Source organism: Cervus elaphus, chromosome X (genome assembly GCF_910594005.1).
Source record: "Cervus elaphus chromosome X, mCerEla1.1, whole genome shotgun sequence".
Taxonomy (NCBI): Eukaryota; Metazoa; Chordata; class Mammalia; order Artiodactyla; family Cervidae; genus Cervus; species Cervus elaphus.
This window is the reverse complement of record NC_057848.1, coordinates 174,838,754-174,863,199: the sequence shown is the minus strand read 5'-3', so window position 1 is coordinate 174,863,199 and position 24,446 is coordinate 174,838,754. Positions and strand designations below refer to the sequence as shown.

Here is a 24,446-nt window from a genome sequence, read left to right as displayed (position 1 = left end):
TGCTTCCCCCAGGACCGGGAGGGCTCTGCAGGCGTGGAGAGGCAGGGCCTGGCAGGCAGCCTGTGTATACTCTACTTTCTTCCTGTGAACACTTTTCTTCCAGCAGCTGGGAGAGAGAGACTGACGAGACATTGCAGGCACCGAGCGACTGAGGAACGATCGCTGGGTCTGGAAAGCACGCAGAGTGCCAAGAAAAACAGCAGAGGTTGGGCGCGGAGCACCGCTCGGGACTTGCCATGAGCCAAGCACAGGAGGAAGAAGAAATGAGCATGAGAAAAGACAAATTCCAAAGACGGAAAAGAGCTATATTCTTTTAAAACGCGTGACACGGTGTTTCTTTAAAGCTGGTGCTTTTCACTTAAAAGGACCAGAACAGTGGGATTATGAATCTGTAGAAGACTGTGCAGTCACTTAACGCTTCTTCACAATTTAGATGAAAACCTTCGGTGAGATAAGCAAGGATCTCAACACATTGCTAAAACGCCTCAGATCTGGCAAAGAGTACACCAGTGGATGACAGCGTACAATCAATGAAAGGGGAAAGTTCTTCAAAGGGGAAAGTTCTCCCAGAAGCTAAAATAAAAGGAAGCACTGGGCTTCCCTGGTGGTGGTGGTGTTCAGTTGCTCAGTCGTGTCTGACTCTTTGCGACCCCATGAACCGCAGCACACCAGGCCTCCCTGTCCATCACCAACTCCCGGAGTTTACCCAAACTCATGTCCATCGAGTCCGTGATGCCATCCAACCATCAACCGTCGTCCCCTTCTCTTCCTGCCTCCAATCTTTCCCAGCATCAGGGACTTCTCCAATGAAGTCAGTCTTTTTCCTGGTGGCTCAGCGGTAGAGTCCCCCTGCCAACGCCAGAGAAACGGGTTGGATCCCTGGTCTGAGAGGATCCCGTATGCCGTGGAACGACTCAGCCTGTGCGCTACAACTCCTGAGCCTCTGCTCTGGGGCCCGTGAGCCTTGAGTACTGAACCCACGTGCGCCCCCACTACGGAAGCCCAAGGTCCCAGAGCCCGCGCTCGGCAACAGAGACAGGAGAAACCTGAGCACCACAACTAGAGAGCAGCCCGTGTTCACCATGACTACAGAAGAGCCCACGGAGCAAGGAAGACCCAGCACGGCCAGCACTAAATAAGATCATTAAAAAATAAAAGTGAAAAAATAACTCAAGGGAAGCAGCGTGCAGTAGCTGCGCCCCACTGTCCCATGCACACACGGCCTCCGAAGCCCCGAGCTCTGCACCTGGCTCCTGGGTTATCTTTCACGGGACGCTCACGCGTGGTTTGCAACGAGCCACAGCCACACAGGGCGCTCCCCTCCCCCAGTGTGCCAGAAAACCCCACATGTACTCTCGCGAGCTGCAGGCTGGGCCCCCAGCTGGTGGGGTGTGCACGCACTGACCTTCAGGGGCATGGAGCTGTTACCACAAAAGGCCTCAGCACGCCTGGAGCTGCTCTCCACTTGGTCTGGGGCTGAGGTTCCATCACTGCACGGTACTGAGTCCAGCTCTGATCACAGAGGACGTATTTACACGTATTTATCCCGGCCTCTGAGAACGGTATCAGTTTGTGTTTTATCCTATGAAGACGGGAAGGAGGGAGGGTAGTTCTCCACTTATAATTCAGTTGGACGACCGGGACTTGCGTTGTTTTATAGCAAAACACCTCAAGCAGACGCTCAGTTACCAGCGTGCAGGGTAAGACCTGCTTTCTCTGCACACCCCATCTTCCTCTCCGAACCACGCCTGGAGGAAGCAGGTATGTCCTCGGCCTCCGTCCCCGACCTGTGTTTTCTGCCAGGGGGATGGGGGCCACAGGGAGCAGCCTCTGCCCGCAGGCCAGGGTGCTCCCGAGGACTCAGGTGGGGGCCGGCAGTCTGGGTTGGAGGCCCTGCTCTGCGGCTGACCAGCGGCGGGGAGCTGGGGACCTGTGTTCAGGGCCCAGCTGGGCCTCGGCTAACCTATGTGTACGCTGGGGGTGCAAGAACAAGGATACGCCTACTGGGTGTCTGTGTCACCTGAGCGGGGAATCTGTGCAGAGCCCTGAGCAAAGTGCCGGGCCCAGCCTCACCGGCTGGAGCCCCTAGGGGGTGAAGCATCACCTCTGCAGAGGGACGTTAGGGATCCTCTGGGAGTCAAGAGGAAGGCAGTTAGGGATCTGCTGTGAGTTAACAGGAAGGCAACAGCAAGGAGATCCAACCAGTCCATCCTAAAGGAAATCAGTCCTGAATATTCATTGAAGGACTGATGCTGAAGCTCCAATACTTTGACCACCTGATTCGAAGAAATGACTCTTTGGAAAAGACCCTGATGCTGGGAAAGACTGAAGGTGGGAGAAGGGGACGACAGAGGATGAGATGGTTGGATGGCATCACCGACTTAATGGACATGAGTTTGAGCAAATTCCAGGAGTTGGAGATGGACAGGGAAGCCTGGTGTGCTGCAGTCCATGGGGTCACAAAGAGTCAGACCCGACTGAGCGACTGAACTGAACTGTGAGTTAAGAGGAAGGCAGCTAGGGGTCCTCTGTGAGTTAAAAGAAGGTGGTTAGGGGTCACCTGTGAGTTAAGAGGAAGGCAGTTAGGGATCATCTGTGAGTCAAGAGGAAGGTTGTTAGGGATCACCTGGGAGTTAACAGGAGGGAGGTTAGGGATCATCTATGAATTAACAGGAAGGCAGTTAGGGAACATCTATGAATTAAGAAGGCAGTTAGGGATCATCTGGGAGTTAACAGAAGGGAGGCTAGGGATCATCTATGAATTAAGAGGAAGGCAGTTAGGGATCATCTATGAATTAAGAGGAAGGCAGTTAGGGATCATTTTTGAATTAAGAGGAAGGCAGTTAGGGATCATCTATGAATCAAGAAGAAGGCAGTTAGGGATCATCTGTGAGTAAAGGGGAAGGCAGTTAGGGATCATCTATGAATTAAGAGGAAGGCAGTTAGGGATCATCTATGAATTAAGAGGAGGGCAGTTAGGGATCATCTATGAATTAAGAGGAGGGCAGTTAGGGATCATCTATGAATTAAGAGGAGGGCAGTTAGGGATCATCTATGAATTAAGAAGAAGGCAGTTAGGGATCATCTGTGAGTTAAGAGGAAGGCAGCTAGGGATTCTCTGTGAGTTAACAGGAGAGCAGTTAGGGATCATCTGTGAGTTAACAGGAGGGTGGGTAGGGATCCTCTGTGAGTTAAGAGGAAGGAGGTTAGGGATCCTCTGTGTGTTAAGAGGCAGTTACGAGTTCTGCTTTCTCCCGTCCACCACAGCTCACACACAGGTCCTGCAATGGCAAGGGCCATATGATCTGAGAAGTTAGAGAGTTCCTTGTTCCAAATGTTCCACAAAAAAAAAAGGGGGGGGTACCCATTGGGAATCCATTCACAAAAGTATCTATCACATGTTCCCAGCACATCAGAGTAGCTCCACAAATATTTGTTAAGAAACAGGCACAGAATCCTGTGTGCCCAACCCCGTGATCCCTGTCTCCTTGCAGCGACCTGACCTCCACAAGCCAACCCTCGCGTGTTCCCAGCCGGTGGCAGGACCCCCACTCCCTAGCTAGCTCCATTCACCTCTCCCCGCCAAGTAATAAATACACAGAGGTGTATCAGGTACCTGTTCCGTGAGACGCACTGAAACAGCATAAATGAGACACAAACATTCTTGCGAGGTTAAATATGTAACTCAGAGATTGCAGTCAAATGGTTTAACATACTCAATGAAGTAAGAAGTAGATGTGTTTCTGGAATTCTCTTGCTTTCTCTATGACCCAACAGATGTTGGCGATTTGATCTCTGGTTACTCTGCCTTTTCTAAATCCCGCTTCTACATCCGGATGGCATCGCGGACTCAACGGACATGAGTCTGAGCAAAGTCCGGGAGATGATTTAGGACACGGAAGCCTGGCATGCTGCAGTCCACGGGCCGCAGAGAGTTGGACACGACTGAGCAACTTACTAAACAATGGTGACTGCGACTGAAAAGCTCACTGACTTTGTTGACCAAAACCACAAAGGGAAGAGTCAGCTGGGAAGGTAGAGCAGGCTTTGCAGAACGCGCGACTGAAAAGGCAGTATGTGCATCAGGGTATTTTTCTCCACTGAGACCCAGGGATACGTAGCCCTGTGCTGACCCCAAGGCCCTGGGAGTTGAGGAAGTCCTCTCAGACCTTGGAATGGTGGCAGATGGCGCAGTAGACGCCACAGAGAGAGGGGCTGGGCGTTCTGGGGCGCAGAGAGAGAAAACAGGATGGGGAGGTCACAGAGGCTGCCTCCACCAGACAGCGCTCGTGGCCACGCCTGGGGACACTCTGGTGTTCCCTCTCGGGGCCGCCGGCACTGCGTGTTGTCTGCACACACGGAAGAGACGGGAGAAGCCTGTCTAGTCTGTGCGGTTTAACCTCTACCGACGCACTTGCCTGCAAGAGCCAGCAACTTCCTTGTGTTTAGGAATGGAAGAGACTGAAATGAGTAGTTAACAAGCGTGAAATGACGAGGCCCGGTAATATTTGCTTCAAATTAGGAGCTTGCTTGCTCTCGGAGGCTTTGAGGACAAGCATTTAAGGGTTTGATGGACTGTTTCTTGTGGCTGAAAGCTAGCCAGTTTCCAACTGCGAAGGAGTAACAATAAACGCAACTCTTTTAAATGACGATTGGTAATGATTTAACCGAGTGATCTTTTCTCAGGAGAAACTGTTGATTAGCATTTTTTGATGCTAATCTTTTGATTAGCATTAGTATGGTCAGTGGCACTCTCAACTACTTCCTTTAACAGGTGTGGGTATGAGTCAAGAATTATTTTCTCTTTTTCTCATAATACATAATAAAGTTTAAGAAAGTCCATCAGCACATCATTTCGTGAGGGGCCACAGCGGGTCTGAGGACAGCGGCTAGGCAAGAGAGGGGAGGACTCGGGAATGTTGCCATCCTTAGACTTGCGGCATATGAAAAAGACTGGGCCCCCATGGCGGGCTCAGGTGTGGGTTCCGACCACCAACTTACACACCAAAGTATATTCAGAAGGTACAGTGTAAGAATACATTCAGAGTACGTGACCCCCCCCCAACCATGCAGCCCACAAAAAACAGCAATAGCGAATCAACCGACAGTCAATGATTTCTCCAGAAAGGCTTCTCAGAAGGTCAAACTGAAACTACTACTAGAGTCAACTCATGGTTTTTGTATCTATTCCTCTGCTCAGTTCAGTTCAGTTCAGTTCAGTCGCTCAGTCGTGTCCGACTCTTCACGACCCCATGGACTGCAGCACGCCAGGCCTCCCTGTCCATCACCAACTCCCGGAGTTTACTCAAACTCACGTCCATTAGGTCAGTGAAGCTCAGTCAACAGTATTTTCTATACTTGAATAGAACTTATCAGACCAAAGTTTTAACTTGATGGTGGCATTCAACCCAAGAATCATAGCAAATTTTTACTGTATCTTTTGTTTTGGAAAAGATCAGCAGGCAAGATTTGCAAACAGTTAAGTATGCAGTGTGTTTTACACTCTTGATTCATTAGCCAATCACCAATTCAACAATTTCCTTGGCAATGTTTCTAAATTATGCAAAGTTACTTTAAAATGAGCTGATAGATGGTGATGTGATAACACTTTTTTTTTTTTTCCAATCCTTAAAGTGATGACTTATAATCAGGGTGATTTTTGCCCTTGGGGGACTTAAAAGACAAGATAAATTTGTTGTTTGTTTGTGGATCATTTTTTCAATCTGATTTAAACGACAACTGCATAAATTTATAATTACAAATCTGTGTCGATGGGCACATAACATATATAAAGATACAATATACATCATGTGTAAAGACGTCATCTTTAGGACAATAACACCACAAAGAAGGGTAGGAAAGGAGATACATAGGAGCCAAGTTTTCATATACTATTTAAATTACACTGGTATTAATGCACACTAGATGGTATAAGTTGGTAACTGTAATACACAGAGCAACCACTAAGGAAATAACTAAAAAATAAAAAAGGTCAGAGAAATAAACAGCTAAAATGTACACAAGAAAATACCTATTTACCATAATAGAAGACGGTGATGGAGGAAAGGGGAAGGAAAGGAAAAGACATAGATCTGTTTCTTTTTTGGATTCCACAGATACATGGAAACATACAGGATGTGTCCTTCTTTGATTTACCTTCTACATCCACCAGTGTTGTTGCAAACGGCCAGATTTCAAACTAATATGAAGCAGAAACAGACACACAGTTCAGAGAACTACACACTACTTCTACCACAGGGGAGAGGGGTGGGGGAGACACAAGGTGGATGAAGGGGACTGAGAGGTGTTCACTACTAGTGGTAAAATAAATAAGCTACAAGAAGGTAAAGTGCAGCACAGGAAATACAATATTTTATAACTTTACAGAGTGCAATCTATACAATTATCAGATCACTATGCTGTACATCTGAAACAATACTGCCAGTGAACTAACACTGCAATAAAAAAATAAATGTGGACGAAGGAAAGTCTTCTCTACAGCAGAATGCGAGTTAATAAACACAGATTGATGCCTTGTGACAAAAAAAAAGAGAAAACAAATAAGATAACCATATATGTAAATCTTTTATCAATAGTGGCATTATATGTAAAAGGTTAAATGTAAACATCTATTTCTGCTGTATTGACTATGCCAAAGCCTTTGATTGTCTGGATCACAAGAAACTGTGGAAAATTCTGAAAGAGATGGGCATACCAGACCACCTGACCAACCTCTTGAGAAACCTGTACGCAGGTCAGGAAGCAACAGTTAGAACCGGACATGGAACAACAGACTAGTTCCAAATAGGAAAAGGAGTACATCAAGGCTGTATATTGTCACCCTGCTTATTTAACTTAGATGCAGAGTACATCATGACAAACGCTGGGCTAGAGGAAGCACAAGCTAGAATCAAGTTTGCCGGGAGAAATATCAATAACCTCAGACATGCAGATGACACCACCTTTATGGCAGAAAGTGAAGAAGAACTAAAGAGCCTCTTGATGAAAGTGAAAGAGGAGAGTGAAAAAGTTGGCTTAAAGCTCAACATTCAGAAAACTAACATCATGGCATCCAGTCCCATCACTTCATGGCAGATAGATGGGCAAACAGTGGAAACAGTGGCTGACTTTATGTTTCTGGGCTCCAAAATCACTGCAGATGGTGATTGCTGCAATGAAATTAAAAGATGCTTACTCCTTGGAAGGAAAGTTATGACCAACCTAGACAGCATATTAAAAAGCAGAGACATTACTTTGCCAACAAAGGTCCGTCTAGTCAAGGCTATGGTTTTTCCAGTGGTCATGTATGGATGTGAGAGTTAGACTATAAAGAAAGCTGAGCGCCAAAGAATTGATGCTTTTGAAATGTGGTGTTGGAGTAGACTGTTCAGAGTCCCTTGGACTGCAAGGAGATCCAACCAGTCCATCCTAAAGGACATCAGTCCTGGGTGTTCACTGGAAGGACTGATGTTGAAGGTGAAACTCCAATACATTGGATACCTGATGCGAAGAGCTGACTCATTGGAAAAGACCCTGATGCTGGGAAAGATTGAGGGCAGGAGGAGAAGGGGACAACAGAGGATGAGATGGTTGGATGGCATCATCGACTCGATGGACACGGGTTTGGGTGGACTCCAGGAGTTGGTGATGGACAGGGAGGCCTGGTGTGCTGCGGTTCATGGGGTCGCAAAGAGTCGGACACAACTGAGCGACTGAACTGAACTGAAAAAGTAAAGACTGGCAGAATGGATTAAAAATGAAAAACCACATGATCTAATTATATACTGTCTACAAGACACACTTCACCATGTGCCAAAGGTTGAAAAGTGCGAAAAGGTTGAAAGCAACAGGATGAAGATATTAAATGCACACGGTGACCAAAGAAAGCCACGCTGGCCACGTCCAACAAAGCAGACTTAAGACAAATGTTTCTACTATAAACAAACAAAAGCTCGACAGAAGCATTTTATAAGGACCCAGGGCTAATTTAACGAAGAAGATGCAACAACTATAATCATGTAAGAAAGTTACAACAAAGTCACAAACACCTAAAACAAAAACTGACCAAACTGAGGGAAGAAATCCATGTCAACCCCAGTAGCTGGGAACTTTTAATGACACATTGTCAACGATGGACAGAACAGCTGGACTGAAAATTCACAAGGAACACAAGACTGGATTTAAAACTCCATAGGTAAAACTCTAGTTAAATACTATAGGTAACTACTGCTGCATACAACTGAACTACTTAAATACCATGAACCAACTGAATTTTATGACACTATGGAAATGCTCCACCCAAACATGACAAAAAAAATTCATTCTTCTCACATTCAGAAAGGAGCATTCACCAGAAAAGACGATAAGCTAGGCCACTAAACAAGGCTCAATAAATTCACAGAGGATCAAAATCATGCCGAGTATCTCCCTGATCAACAGAATGAGAAATCTCACTCACAGAAGCAGAGCCTGGGAAATTCACAACTTTGGGGAAGTTAAACAAATACACACCTAAATGGTGAGTGGTGAAAAGGTAAAATTACAAGGGAATTATAAGATGGGTTGGGAGGAAGGAGAATACAAAGGCAACACACCAAAAGGTATGGGGTATAATAAAAGCAGTGCTTAGAGGGAAGTGGATGGCTGTAAATGTCTGTAATAGAAAAAAAAGGATGGTTAGAGGTGAAGCACTGAAGGATCTGAAGATAAGGAAGGAATGTGGGATACGACAAGACTCTGCCCTGGAGCCCACAGAGGGAACCAGCCCTCAACTTCAGCCCAGGAACACTGCTCTTGGACTTCTGACCCCCACAACCATGAGAAAGGGCATCTGGGTTGTTTTTCAAACCAGGGAGTTTGTGGCATTTTGTTACAGCAGATCCAGGCAACTAACACACACCCTAAAATCCACTAATCCATCCACCCACCTACTCTTCCACCCATCCATCCATCCACCCATGCACCCACTAATCCATTCAGCCATTCAACCACACACACATCAATGCATCAATACATCCATCCATCCACCCACCCACCCACTTATCCACCCATCTACCCACTAATCCATCCATCCACCCACTTGTCCACCCATCCACCCACTGATCCATTCAGCCACCCATCCATGGACACCTGGGTGGTTTCAACTTCCTGTTATGAACTGTAATACTGGGAAAGACACCCCTGTTTTCAGGGGAAACCTCTACCACTCGCCAGGTCACTGATGTCTCCTGGGGGACCACAGCCCTGAGTCACTCGCCTCCACCCTCCGTTTCTTCCTAGGCAACCTCACCTTCCTCACTGCCCTCACCTGGAGGAGTCTGATGAGCACCAGAAGAAGTGACATGCGAAGAGCACTGAACACCATTCTGGAAACTCACAAGGGGGTTGGTTTTTCTCTGGAAACATCACAGTCTTTGCAGACGTGATGAAGTGAAGGGTCTGAGATGAGGTCCTCCTGGCTGAGGGTAGCCCTAAATCCAATGCCAGGGTCCTTATAAGAGACAGATGAGCAGAAACACAGCAAGAGCCACAACTGAGCCGGCACTCTAGAACTGGGGACCCACCACTACTGGGTCTGTAGTCGTGAACTACTGAAGGCTGCCTGTCCTAGAGCCCATATGCTCTGTGATAAGAGGAGCCACCGCAATGAGAAGCCCGCACACCGCAACTAGGGAGTAGCCCCCGCTCGCTGCAAGTGGAGAAAGTCTGTACACGACACAAAGATCCGGCAGAGCCAAAAACAAAAGAAGAACGTGGAGGCTGCCACGGAAGTGGGTCTGAAAAAGCAAAAGTTGCAGAAGAACAGGAGTTCTTTCAGGTGTTGCCCTGAAATTCATGTGTTGAGATGGGTCTATCCATCAACCCCTGCTAGCTCAGGAGTCATTTGAAACACTTCACCCTGAAACCCAGAGACACACAGTTTTTTAGAGCCCTCCTTTCCCACCCAGATGAACAGCTTCCACTTCTTTGCAAGACCTTCCTTCAGCGGCTGCTCCTGTTACCCCTACATTTTTATCCTTCCTGTGGGTACAGTGGATTGAATTCCCCACGGACTGTATCACCCGTGGTGTATGCATTGGTATGGAGGCAGCGCCAAAAGCACTTTTAATTTAGAACAATGCAAAGCACTGTGGAATCCAGGAAGAGCACTGAAATGGAAAGAGGTTAAAAAAAGGAGGCAATTCTTCTCCTTTGAAAGCACACAAGCCATTGTGTCACCGGCGTTATTTCTTTAGCTGTTATGTGCGCTTCCGTTGACTTACGTGTGGCTGGGGTGGAGAACTGTCAGACAGCTCAACTGGGAAGCGATGACAGGAGTAAGGCTGGAGGAAATCATACGGCAGTAATCCTGGTGTCTCAGCTACTGACTGCACGGCGCTGGGCGTCCACGGGGTACCTCCCTGGCCGCAGTCTGCCTGGGAGATCTGTCAGACGCCGGGGCAGCTCCCTCGACCCCTTCCCGCACCAAACACCTTACATTTCCAGGGGGACTCGCTTGCTGCGGCTGCCATGACAACGCGTCGCAGGCTGGGGGGCTTCAACAGGAAGTTACTTTCCCGCAGCCCTGGAGGCTGGAAACCGGAGATCCAGGTGTGGAGAGCACTGGTTGCCCCTGAGGCCTCTCTCCTGGGTGTAGAGACAGCCATCTCCTCCCTGTGTCAGCCCACATTTGTCCCTCTGTGTGTCTCTGTGCTGGTCTTTTCTTACAAGGACCAGTCCTAAGGGGTCAAAGTTGTGTGTGTGAGTCGCTCAGTCGTGTCTGACTCCTGCAACCCCAGGGACTGTAGCCCGCCAGGCTCCTCCGGCCATGGGATTCTCCAGGCAAGAACACTGGAGAGGGCTGCCAGTCCCTTCTCCACCTAAGGGGTCAGGATCCAGCCTAATGTCCTTATTTTACCTACCTACCTTGGAAAGACCTGGACTCCAAGTATAGCCCCATTCTGAGGCCCTGGGGGTCAGGGATTCAAAATACGAATTTTGGTGGCACGCACTGCAGCCCACAACTCTGAGTTACTGATCTTCATCTACGCAGCATTTCTGTCAAAGGCAAGGTGTGTGTGTGTATGAGGCGTGCGTGCTAAGCCACCTCACTCATGTCTGACTCTTTGCGACCCCGTGGACTGTGGCCCGCCAGGCTCCTCTGTCCATGGCATTCTCTAGGCAAGAATACTGCAGAGGGTTGCCATGCCCTCCTCATCAAAGGCAAGGGCAACCGATGAAAAATATCTTTCTGTGTCTTGTTCTTTATATGAAGGGACTAGAGACGGACCCCAGGAAATAAGGGTCAATATTCTTTTCAAGAACATCTGCTCACATAATGAAAATTGGTTCCTACATCTCAGACTTCATTTACCTCTACCCCAGCATTTCTGCAAAGACAAAAAAGCAGTCAAGCGTCCCTTCCCTTTCCAAGCAGAGCGCAGCCTTTGTGACCACAGGAGGCAGAGATCGGTCAACACAGGTAGAAACTCACCAGTCCAGACCACAGGAGGCGGAGCTCACCAGTCCAAGTCCCCCCACCTCAGGGGCTCTGAGAGACAAGGAGACACAAGTGCCCACCCTGTTCTCAAACGTAAGTGCCTTTTGGTCTGGAGCTCCGAGGACCCAGAGGTGTCCTCTAGGGACAGGCAGAGGCTCCTCAGATGCACAATTAAGGCTCATTTTCTGACTCCCATGGGTATACAGCCTTACGCGGTGTTACTCCAAGTCAGACACAGGACATGAAAGAAATCCTTCAGCCATTCACATATCGTTTTCATGGCCCTGCCCCCGGGACCTGCACGGACCTGGGAAATCTACTGAACAAATGCAGAATTCTCGTCAGGTTCAAAGATTATGGGATTTATGTGGAAAACACTCATAAATGCCAAGAAATGCAAAAATCTAATCAGCTGGGTGGGAAAAGGGTTTCCAGGCAGGCACCTCTGAACTCCTGAAACACTGACAGACATGTAAATGTGGAGTAAGTTTTTTGCACATTATTTATCATTTTCTTCTGTGTACTCTAATGGAATGTGGCCTATTGGGGCAACAATGCTATAAATAAACTTTGAAATACACACTGAGATTACTAATTTTCACCTGCCATTTAAGACAATATTATCAGGGGACTTCCCTTGTTGTCCAGTGGCTAAGACTCTGTGCTCGCAAAGCAGGGGGCCCAGGTTTGATCCCTGGTTGGGGAACTAAGATCCCACGGGCTTCAATTAAAGACTCCACCACGTCACAACTAAGACGGTGCACAGTCAAATAATTTCCACAAAGATGACATTGTTGGAACTCTACTGGAAAAGTTAAGTGGACTTGATGCTCATCCGTTTTATAAATTTCATGTATTAGGTCTTAAAGTGATCGCTGGCTATTCAGAAAGGATGTGTGTGTTAATTCAGAAAAGGGAAGTACTGAACCGGGAAATAAAACACACTAGCTTTAAAAACAGAGCTTCACAAGCAGAAAGGTGTGTTAAGTGGATTAAAAAATCTGTAATCAGAGTCAAACACTATCGCGGCCTCTTAACAGTGATGGTTAATATCTAACCATCTAACCAGTGATGGTTAATATCAGAGCTATCAACAGAACAAGCACAAATTAAGTATTTGGGACTTCCTGAGGAGTATGGAGGTAAAGAATCTGCCAGCCAATACAGGGGACAGGGTTCGATCCCTGGTCTGGGTAGACCCCACATGCTGAAGGCAAATGACCCAGTCCACTGCAACTACTGAAGCCCGCTCACCTAGAGTCTCTGCTCCACAACGAGAGAAGCCTCTGTGAGAAGAAGCCCTCTGACCGCAACTAGAGAAAAGCCCACACGGCAGTGAAGAACCACCAAAGCAAATATGACAGAGCAAGAAAAATTTTTCAGGAAGACCTTAGATAAATGGAGGGTCACAAGCATCAGGGTGTTTATGCTGATGAAAAAAACGTGTAAGCGGAGTCAAATATCATCAATAGCCTCTTAATAGTGATGGTTAATATCTACCAGATTTCTCAACAGAATAAGCAAAACTGTTTAAGGGGCAAGTATGATTTTGAAACTTTAAGAGTTGATAGTTTTTTTTTAATTGAAATATACATAACTGCTTTACAGTACTGTGTTAGTTTCTGCCTACAACAATGTAAATCAGCCGTATGCAAACATATATCCCGTCTCTCTAGAGCCTCCCAGCCAACCCCATGGACTATAGTCCATGAATTCTTCAGGCCAGAATCCTGGACTGGGTAGCTGTTCCCTTCTCCAGGGGATCTTCCCAGCCCAGGAATCAAACCCAGGTCTCCTGCATTGCAGGCTGAGCCACCAGGGAACATTAAAACCCAGTGTCCAGGAGCCCAGGAGCCAACTCGGCACACAGGAAGCCTCCTCAGTAACATGACGCCTCCGTGACACGGTGTGTGTGTGTGTGTGTGTGTGTCTGTGTGTGTGTGTGTGTGTGTGTGTGTGTAAGAGCAGGGGGTAAGAAGGGGAACCTGTGTGTGTGTGTGTGTGTGTGTGTAAGAGCAGGGGGTAAGAAGGGGAACCTGTGGGCACTTGAGAGGCAGAGCTGCTGCCCAGGGCAGAGGAATGCACCCTGCCCTCCCAGGACGGAGCTCCCCGTGATCAGGAGGAGGCAGGCGGGCGGCGGTGGACACACGGCAGCCAGGCAGGTGCGGGGCGGGTTTGCTGAACAAGAGGCTGGGCATCTAGCTTCCGCCTGTGACACTCACACCTGGGGAAAACATGCTCAGGTTACTTGACAACTGGCCGCCTGGATTATTTGAGGCCCTTCCTGAACACGCCAGTGTGCACACCAAGGCAGGATGACGTGAGCAGAGGTCAGGAACGCGTCCGGTGAGACGGCAGGGCCCACGGGGATCCCCGAGGGCCTACCAAGAGTGTGTGTGCGTTGCCTCACTCTCCGGAACGGTTGCAACAGCCCCTAGGCAGGTCCCAGCCTCGCGGGCTCGCTCGCCCCCGACCAGGGCTCTGCCCTGCGTTGACACCCTGCACCTGCAGGGCCGGGTGGCAGGCAGGAGGTGAGGCCTACGTTCCTGGGTCTGGCACGAGGCGGACTGCGCCCCGGAAGCCCTTCCTGAGGCCTCTGGGCTCAGTGCACGGCGGCCACGGCTCTTCCCCACCCTCGGCGTGTGCACATTTGCACGTGGTGCCCCCTTCCTGACCGCCGCCCAGCTGGCCCCCACAGCCCCCGGCGGTGTGCTCAGACACTCGAGTCGCGTGTGACTCTCTGCGAGCCCGTGGACTGTCGCCCGTCAGGCTGCCCCATCCATGGGATTCTCCAGGCCGGAATACTGGAGTGGGTCGCCACGCCCTCCTCCAGGGGATCCGCCGGACCCAGGGATGGAACCCAGGTCTCCCACTTTACTCGCGGATTCCTTATCGGCTGAGCCACCAGGGAAGGCCTCCCACAGGCCTGCTCAGGACGAGTCCGGTGTCCCGAGAGGCAAGCTGAACTGCAACTGGCTTCCCGCCCCCGGCTCCCAGGGAAACTGAGTCAGCTGAGTGGTATGTCCTTCCCTGAACTGGCCTGGGCACCTGGCATCCGGTGGGCCTGCTCTGGAAGACCGTGAGGCTCAGCAAGCGAGGCGAGGCCCTGACCGTCTCTCCCCCAGACCGCCCTGGCTGTCATGGTGACCTTAAATGCCGTCTCAACAAAAAGCCCTGTCTCCAAGCAGCCTCCCCGACTGGGCGGGTTGGCTCCAGGCTGCCAGCTTCAGGCCACAGTTCCTCCTGGGTGGGGGGGTGGGGGGTGGAAGTGGCCCGAAATCACTCGGGGTCAGACTTTGCATGCTTTTATCAGGTCGCTCTCAGACTGGCTGAACCAGATGAGGGCTGAGCTACGGCTCGGGCTTCTGGGAGGAACACGCTTGTCCGCTGCACCTGGCAGACTCAGAGATGACTTACGTGTTTGTGTTATAAACACACACACACACACACACAGACACTCTCACAAAGCCAGGACACGGGAAGGCAAGTCAGATGCACCACGACAGGTAGAGTCAAAGGCTATTTTTATGGGCCCGGACGCCCTTCCTCACGTCAAGTGTTCAGGGACCCGCTTCTGTGCAGATCCCTCTGAGAAGGCAAAGCAGGGGCCCTTGGGGGGAAAACTCTTGCTGGGGTGGGTCCTCTGGGCAAAGCCTCCTTCATCCTCACACCGTCTCAGCCACGTGAGCACCGACACTCACCTGCCGCCACCAATGTGTCTGGGGGGACACACCTGCCCCGAGCACACGAGAGTCTAAATAGCTGCCTCTCTTCTCTCAGGCTGTGGAAGAGGCGGGGGGCGACGCCGGTCAGGCTCTGTCCCCAAGGTGAGGTCCCTGGAGCCGCGAAATGCTGGAAGATGGGCAGGAACAGCGTGCCTGGCTCCCTGCCAGGGGACCGGCTGAGGCGGGCAGGGTTCACGGGGAAGGCTCCCGGGAAACACTGTCACCCAAGGAGGGAGATGCAGGGCCTGAAGACACCAGCTTGGCCGTGCATCTTTGGCCAACAGGAAGGACATGATGTCAGGAAGAGAGAGCAGAGGATCAGAAGACAGGAAGGCCACAAATGGCTCATGGGGAGCGTAGCATGGCAGACTGGTCTGGCTTCGGCGTGAAACCTGGGTCTTGGGGGTGGCCTCTGGGTGGGGTGCCCGTGGGCACTGGGAAGTGTGGGCAGAGCTGAAAGGGAGGCGAGGGCACCCACAGGGTTGCAGACATGTAGAGCAGAAGGCTCCTCGAGGCCACACGTCTGTGAGATATCGCCAGGAAGGGGTCCACGGCCAAGGCCAGGCCCCTGAACACGGACAGAGGAGGACAGGCAGATGAGAAGTGCAGGACAGGGCTGGGCAGCAGCGGCCAGGAAGCCCCAAGTCCTGGAAAGACAGGGAAAGACGCCGGCCACACATTGACTCAATGGATGTGAGTCTGCGCACGCTCTGGGAGGCAGTGATGGACAGGGAGGCCTTGTGAGCTGCAGCCCGTGGGCTCGCAAAGAGTCAGTCACGACTGAGTGAGTGAACAGCACCAAGCCGGCCACTCTGAAGTCACTGTTCCCTGCATCCCAACTACGTTCCTGCGTTGGGGGCGGAAAGCTGGCAGGCAGGACGGAACAAGAGAGCAGGGAGATTGTGTTTCAGTGAGAATCTAGAGCACTGGGCTTCCCTGGTGGTTCCGTGGGAAAGAAGCCGCCTGCCAGTGCGGGAGATGTGGGTTCAATCCCTGGGCCGGGAAGATCCCCTGGAGAAGGCAATGGCAACCCACTGCAGGATTCTAGCCTGGAGAATCCCATGGACCAAGGACCCTGGTGGGCCACAGTCCATGAGGTGGCAAAGAGTTGGACACGACTGAGCGACTAAACAACAACAGAAGAATTAGACGCAGCAGGAGAAGGAGCCGGTGACCGTCAGAAGAAAAGGCAAACCTTCCCTCCCTTGAGGAAGGAAGGGCCAGGGCTGAGCCCATGTGGGGGCATCAGCTTGAACAGGAAGACCACTTCGCTCCTGGATGGGAAGGACACCGATGCCTGCAGAGTACTGCACAGTCACCCCGAGCCAGGGCACTGAGGAAGAGGCCGGTGTGAAAAGACCCCCTCCAGTTCAGGGCCTGACTCTCTCTCCAGCCCAACACCAGACACGATGTTATAAACGTCAAGACAGACACCCTGCACCGGTTACTCAGTATCACAGGTGCAGCTACACGAAGCTGTTAAGTTCACACGCATGCCATCTGCTCACCAAGGGAGGACATGCCTTTACCTGATCTCATAACAGACAGAAATGCTATGAAGAAGGGCTGTATCATATTCAGACAACTAAAGCTCTTTTGCAAAGTCGCATTAAACACTGCACAAGGGTTTCCCAGGTGGCCCAGGGGAAGAGAGGCCAGCGTGCAATGCAGGGCACATGGGTTTGATCCCTGGACCCGGAGGACTCCCACATGCCGTGTAACAGCTGAGCCTGCGAGCCACAACTACAGAGCCCACATGCCCCAGATCCCACAGTGTGCGACAGAGAAGCAATGTAAAGAGAAGCACGTGCACAACTAGACAACAGCCCCCGCCTGTCACAGCTAGAGAATATACCATGCTTGTTCACAGCTAGAGAACAGCCCCCGCCTGGCACAGCTAGAGAACAGCCCTCACAGCAATGAAGACCCAGCACAGCCAAAAATAAAATTAATTAATTTGAAAGACAACAACGGCAATTTAAAAAAAAAAAAAAACCAGTGCACTGAGGGCCGTGTTGTCGGCTAGCAGGCCGTCTTGGATCTGACTGTTCTTGTGTGGTGATGAGCCTCTGAAGGCCCAGGAGGGTCCCGCCCCATCTGAGACATGCCTGAGATGACAAAGGTGGGAGCAGGCTCTGCTGCTGGGAGAACGCCTGAGGACTCGGAACAGCACCAAGTCGGCAGGGAGAGCAGGTACCCGGGGTGAAGGGAGGAAGCAGGCTTCCTCCAGGTGACTGCTAACACGTTCAGCGAGCACAGGTGGTCCTGAGAGGGACCCTCATCGAGTGAGACAAAGACTAGGAGTCAGCTACGCGGTCTCTGAGCTGGATGTGCGCGTGCTCAGTCACTTCAGCTGTGTCGGACTCTTTGCACCCCATGGACTATAGTCTGCCAGCCTCCTCCGTCCTTGAGATTCTCCAGGCAAGAATACTTGACTTGCCATGCCCTCCTCTAGAGGATCTTCCCGACCCAGGGATCAAACCTGCATCCATTGTATCTCCTGCATTGGCAGGTGGGTTCTTTACCACTAGTGCCCCCTGGGAAGCCCAGGAAGCATGTCCTGTACCAGTGAGAGTTGCCTGGCAGTCGTTCTAAGTCGGCCCAAGGCCACCCACTGAGATGCTTGCTGAAACGACCCAGGAGGAGACAGCGGGCTTGGTTTTCTCTGGGTTCTCCAGGCAGCTCGATGGTTTCTCCAAAGACACCTCAAATTCGACTAGAACTCCCCCTCTGCAGAGCCAGTCACCTCCACATACCACTTGCAAAGCTGATGCATGGTCATCAAGCTGTCACTGCCAAACTCAAAACACATGGTGGCAAAGGACAGTATCTCAGCTGTACTTGAAGTCGGCCTTGATTATACATAGTTGTCAGGCAAAAAAACACACGCTGTCAATGTAACCAAAGGAAATGCTTTTAAGATAAATAAGGGAAATAACCGAGGCAGAGAAGAAACTGGAATGTACCAGGGACCAACTGAAATGGATTGTTTGCAGCCGGAAGAAAACGCCAAGTAACACCTTGCTGGCACAAAGCGTTTCTTCGATAACCAAGTGATCCCCTTTCCTTAAAGCAGGAGCAGAAAGGTTTCCAAGACAATGAAACCGTGGTGAACACGGACAGAGAACCCTGTGGACCTGTGAAAAGGCAGCCGCAGGGCCCTCACGCCCGGGACAGCACTGGCCCAGCACTGCCAGAACTGCTTTTAAATCCACGTCATTCTTGTCTCCAGCTCGAGCTCCAACCTGAGGTTTCCCTCCCCCGCGGGGAGTGAGAGATGAGACCAGCCCGGGCCTGCAGCGGCAGACGTCCGCGGAGAGACGTCCGCCCGGGGCTGCTGGGTTCCCGAGGGACACGGCCGTCACCAGGTCTGGCCGGCACACCTCGTGAGCCGCAGGTATCGCTGGGGGGCTCCTTCAGGAGGACATGTAGGAAGCTTCTCTTTTTTTTTGAATGTGACCTCTTAACTAAATACCAGCTGCTGTTCAAGATTCCACCAAAAGATGGGAATGAAGATTGATACAGCCAATATGGAAAACAGTACAGAGACTCCTTAAACAGCTAGGACTAAAAACTACCGTGTGACCCGGCAAGCCCAGTACTGAGCATATGCTTCTGAGAAAACCGTAGTGCAAAGTACACCAGTGTTCACCGCAGCACTATTTATAGCAGCTAGGACATGGAAGCCACCTAGATGTTCAGTGACACGTGAACGGATAAAGAAGACGTGATACACACACACACACACACACGCGCGCATATGTATATACAACCAAATACTACTCAGTGATAAAAAGAAACAAAACTGAGTCATTTGTAGTGATTCGGGTGAACTGAGAGCCTGTCATACAGGGTGAAGCAAGTCAGGAAGAGAATAGCAAGTGTCCTGTATTACCGAATAAATAGGGAATCTAGAAAACCTGTACTGAGGAACCCATTTGCAGGGCAGGAATAGAGCTGCTCAGTAGAGAACAGACCCGTGGACCGGCGTGGGAGGCAGAAGGCGGGACGAGTGGAGAGCGCAGCATGGACACACACACACTCTCACGCGTGAAACAGTGGGCAGCTGCTCCAGAGCACTGGGAGCTCAGCTCGGGGCTCTGGGGTCCCCTAGGGGGTGGGGTGGGGGTGCGAGGGAGGCTCAAGAGGGAGGGGACACATGTACACACACGGCTCAAGCTGACGGTCCAATCCTTTGTCCACCTGATGTGAGGAGCTGACTCCTTGGAAAAGACCCTGATGCTGGGAGGGATTGGGGGCAGGAGAAGGGGACGACAGAGGATGAGGTGGTTGGATGGCATCATCGACTCGATGGACATGGGTTTGGGTGAACTCCGGGAGTTGGTGATGGACAGGGAGGCCTGGTGTGCTGTGGTCCACGGGTCACAGAGAGTCGGACACGACTGAGCAACTGAACTGAACAGACGGCTGATTCATACTGATGTATGGCAGAAACCAACACAACACTGTAAAGCGGTTATCCTCCAAATAAACATAAATTAAAAAAAAAAAAAGACTCCACCCAAAGAAAATGTGGTGCACAAATGTCTTCAGAGATCCCGGGGCCCAGCTCTAAGCACACAGTGGGAAAAAGACAAGGAAGGGGATGGAGAACTAGTACAGGAGAGTATTTTTGATACTCTGACTTGCTGACCAAGGGGAAGAGACTGCCCCTCCCAAGGCTAGTTAATTCCTGGAGATAGTAGGAAGCTGTCTTTCGCATGTGAACGAGGGTGCCTTTGACATGCAAACCAACCTACCCAGAGCCCATCCTCCCAACTATCCTTTATGAATTTTTAACCCACCTGCCAATGCAGAAGACAAGAGAGGCACAGGTTCAATCCCTGGGTCGGGAAGACGTCCTGGAGGAGGGCATGGCAACCCACCCTGAAGACTCCCAAGGACAGAGCCTGGCGGGCTACAGTCCACGGGGTGGCAAAGAGTCGGGCACGACTGAACCAACTTAGCGTGCGCACACACACACACACACACACACACACATACATGCAAGCTATGATCATGTGTCCCCATCTCACATTGACTGGACAGGCTAGCAGGTGTCAAGCAGACCCCACTGTGCCTCTAGATCTGTTCCTGGCCTCTAGGCCTAGGGAGGCGAGTTAAGGGCCATCGACTGCCCAGCCCAGGGGCAGGAAGCAGGCCGATGGAGCCGCCTGCCAGGCCAGGGCGCGGAGCAGACCGCCCTCAGCACAGGCGTGGGCCCCCCTCTGCATAGGTACCCTGTGCGCAGACGCTAAGCTGCTGACCGCAGGCATCACAGCAAAGGGAGTGAGGGAGCCAGACCCTAAAGGAAATCGGGGATAAACCTGACAAATGCTCAGAGGGCAACTTGAGAGCTGCTGGGATGAGATGGTCATCCACCTCTGCAAAGACCAAAAGTGGGAGAACACGTCTTAAGCATTTCTGCTCAAGAAACAGAAATGTGAGTGCGTTCATAATCATTATGTGTTCAAGAAAATTCTCCTTAGACAGCCGGGAGGCAATTTTAAGCCACAGAAATGTGTTCTGTAACACCAGCACGGCTCTCGCCGCCCATTTTAACACAATTCTAGGAAGCTTTTAATACACTGTGCGCGCTACATCGCTTCAGTTCTGTCTAAGTCTTTACAAGTCTATGACAGACCTCCAGGCTCCTCTGTCCACGGGTTTCTCCAGGCGAGAATACTGGAATGGGTTGCCGTGCTCTCCTCCAGGGGATCTTCCCGGCCCAGGGATCGAACCCGTGTCTCTTATGTCTCCTGCACTGGCAGGCGTGTTCTCTACCATTATCGCCACCTGGGATGCCAGTATTCGCATACAGCTGACGGTGAGATCTTTATGTTCTAATGTAACCCAAACCCCATGGCACCTTCTGACCTCAGGCTTCATATCCATCGCTTTTCAAACACGGCAAACACGGGCACCTCTGTGTAACAAGTGCTCTCGGCAGACGTTTCTTGGGGGCATTATTTGCCTTGCTCTTTTCCATTGCATTAAATCTTGGCCTACCCATGAAGAATGACACGATGTAACTGATAAATTATAGCAGCTTACAAAATGTAAGAAAAAAAAAAAAAAGGAACTTAAACAGAGAAAGGAGAGAATCATCATAAAGACTAAAGGGACCAAAGAATCCCCAACACACAGCTTTTTCCAAGGAGAAGGAGGGAAAAACAGACTGGGAGGAAAAACGATGACTCCTCTGCCGTGACTGTACTGGTTTTGGCTGCTGAGATTCCAGAGGAAAGCACACCACAAGGAGGAGAAGGAAGCCAGGAGAAAGCAAGGCAAAGACACTCTGCAGCTGCTCTGGCAGAAACCCGCTGAGTGTTTTAGCTGTGCTGCCAGCTGGACCAAACTGCCGTCGACCTGCAGAGTTCTGCAATGTTGATCTCACCCTCTTCCCAGTTATCCTAGAGACGGGAGCCGCTGTGGTGGATGGGAACTGCTAACGGCAGGCACACGCTGAAGGTGGACGAGGTCTGGGACTGTCAGGAAGCACAGCTTAACAGGCCTGAGTTTACGCACCTTGGTCCCCTCTACAGTCCTTTCTTATCCCTGACGGATTTTCTCCGCCAAGCAACACGGTCTGTTGGTACCCTCGCCCGCCCTTTGGTTGCTCAGTCGTGTCTGACTCTTGCTGATCCTGTGGACTATAGCCCGCCAGGCTCCTCTGTCCCTGGGATTCTCCAGGCAAGAACACTGGAGAGTGTTGCCATTTCCTTCCCCGAGGGATCTTCCCGACCCAGGGACTGAACCCATGTCTCCTGCACTGCAGGCAGATTCTTGACCTTCGGAGCGCCCTGGGATGTGCTAAAGCCATCTAAGAAGACTCTGTCATCCGCTGTGTGGAAGCTCTGGCGTCTCAAGAAGCTGGCGTAGGGGACGTGAATCACAGGATGACAGGCGGCAGGGGACTCCGAGCTGCTGAGTGTGGGCACGGCTGTGAGCTGCTGGGCTCCACAGAGGCCCTGCCGTCACCCAGAGGCAGCCAGGGAACCGGGCGCTCCGACACCATCTCAAGGGCCACTACTGCGCAGGGACGAAGCCTGGGAGTGCAAACAGGTACACAACAGGGCATCTGCTCCTCGATGTGACGGTGAATCAGAAGCCAGGTATCACCGCTCAAAATCCTGCAATCTTGGGACCTTCCTGGTGGTCCAGTGGTTAAAAGCGGTATTTCTGACTCGGGGCGTGCAGGTTCAGTCCCTGGTTAGGAATCGAGGACCCCACACGTGGCGCTCAGTTTCGACCCACTCTTTAAGCCCCCTGTGGACTGCAGCCCACCAGGCTCCTCTGTCCAAGGGATTCTCCAGAATACTGGAGCGGGTTGCCGTTTCCTCCTCCAGGTGAATCTTTCTAACTCAGGGACTGAACCTGCATCTCCGACATCTCCTCCGTTGGCAGGAGGGTTCTTTACCACTGGGCCAAGGATCTCACATGTTGTGGGATTAAAAATAAATAAATAAAAAATCCTGCAATATCTGTGTGTTTATGGAGACACGGTCAGTTATAATCAACACTGCAAATAATCATATATTCCCTCATCCATCTATCACATTATTATTTCTCTGATTTATTTATTTATTTCTCTGATTTATTTTTAAGAATTTGAAAATAAGTTATATTCCTAAGGTTGACTTTTTAAGGATTATAATTACTGCATCAGACTCCTAAAAAGCATTTTTTATGTATACCACATTTTACACATCGCAGAATTCCTAATTCTCAATATGCTTAACATCCACCCTCCACCTGGTCCTGTTATCAACAGCAATCATCAATAAATTGCTTCCTAAAACCCTGCACCTGGGTCATCCAACAAGGTAGGCCCTGGCCAAATGTGGCCAGTAAAGCCTGGAAACCTGGCTAGTTTGTGTGGAGATGCGTTCTGAGTGTCCAATACACACAGATTTCAAAGGCTAGGTAACAATAATGAAGGTAAACTACCTCACTGATTTTTTTTATTGATCATGTGTTGAGTAACAATATTGTGGATGTGTTAAGACAGAAAAAGCTTCTATTCATGCTCACTTCCTCTGAGTCTTTTTCCTTTGTTAATGTGGCTCTAAGAACATCTTACATGGTCCTACTCCTAGCAGACTGCAGAACTCTGGACCACCAATTTTCCTCTCTCTTAAAGAGAACCTCCTGTGCTCCTAAAGTCATTAAGCAACTTCACTTATTTAATCAACAAGAAAATCTTTCCTGTTCAGGAGCTGAGTATTTAATACTTGTATCTTCTTCCTTCAAAATCATATCCTTGATCATAAACAATCTCAGTCCCCTCTGTCTCTGTGTCTAAATAGCATTTGAGGGCCAAAATTACTACCTAGCTCACAGATAATTGTTACCTGTGTCAACAAAAATCGAATTCCAAAGACTGAAAAGACAACAGCAGCAAACACTTCAAAAGCACTATAAAGTAAGCCTGGTGTTCTTGTCAGCATTCCTGCAAGAATCTCCAGACTTCCTCATTGTCCACAAGCTTCGCCCTTCTCTAAGAACTCCTCACCCAACTCACTGTTTTCTGTTGCACTTCTTGGAAAATTCAAGTACTGGGGATACAGGGACAAACAGATACACCCTGGGGAAATGCATTTGGAATTCTGAAAAGCGGGCAGACGGAAAAAGAACTTATTATTAACTGATGACGCATTGTTACGCAAACAACAGACTAACTGAAGTCAGGCCCTGGAAAATTAGAACAGGTATGTGCTTACTCGCTCAGTCCTGTCCGACTCTTTGCCACCCCATGGATTGTAGCCCACCAGGCTCCTCTGTCCATGGGATTCTCCAGACAAGAATACTGGAGTGGGTTGCTATGCCCTCCTCTAAGGGACCTTCCCAAGTCAGGGATCGAATGCAGGTCTCCCGCCGTGCAAGCAGATTCTTTACTGACTGAGCCACCAGGGAAGCCCTAGAACAGGTATAATCAAGCAGATTAAAGGGAGTAAAGTACTGCATTCTGGAAACTGGTGTTTTATACCAGATGTTTCTAAAAAGTGACAGAATAACCAAAGGCGCATTTCCGAGAAAGTTCTGCAAGGCCTTACCACCTCCAGGAAGTCGGGGCAGTATGAGGTAAAAAGGAGGAAAGGGTCTTGTGTTCCCAAAGGCCCCTAATCCTTGCTTCTCTGACTTGTTCAGAAGACTGGGTAACACAACTGCCAGGCCAACGCTTGACAAATCACTCCACTTGCCTTAACTAGCGAACTGGAGACTCTTGTTGATAACTGAAA

At 50.2% G+C, this 24,446-nt stretch overlaps 1 protein-coding gene across 3 annotated transcripts in view; it reads right to left on the bottom strand.

Moving 5' to 3' along the window:
* LOC122689400 (pseudouridine 5'-phosphatase) overlaps positions 1–24,446 on the bottom strand; it is a 71,267-nt gene that overhangs the window by 44,282 nt on the left and 2,539 nt on the right. The window contains exon 1 of one of the 3 annotated variants that reach the window (XM_043895798.1): positions 707–765. The exons of the other annotated variants lie outside the window; for them this stretch is intronic. Coding sequence (XP_043751733.1) covers positions 707–722 — 16 coding nt within the window. The 5' untranslated portion in view covers positions 723–765. Of the gene's footprint in view, positions 1–706; positions 766–24,446 lie in introns of those variants that run through there. 3 annotated transcript variants of the gene reach the window in all.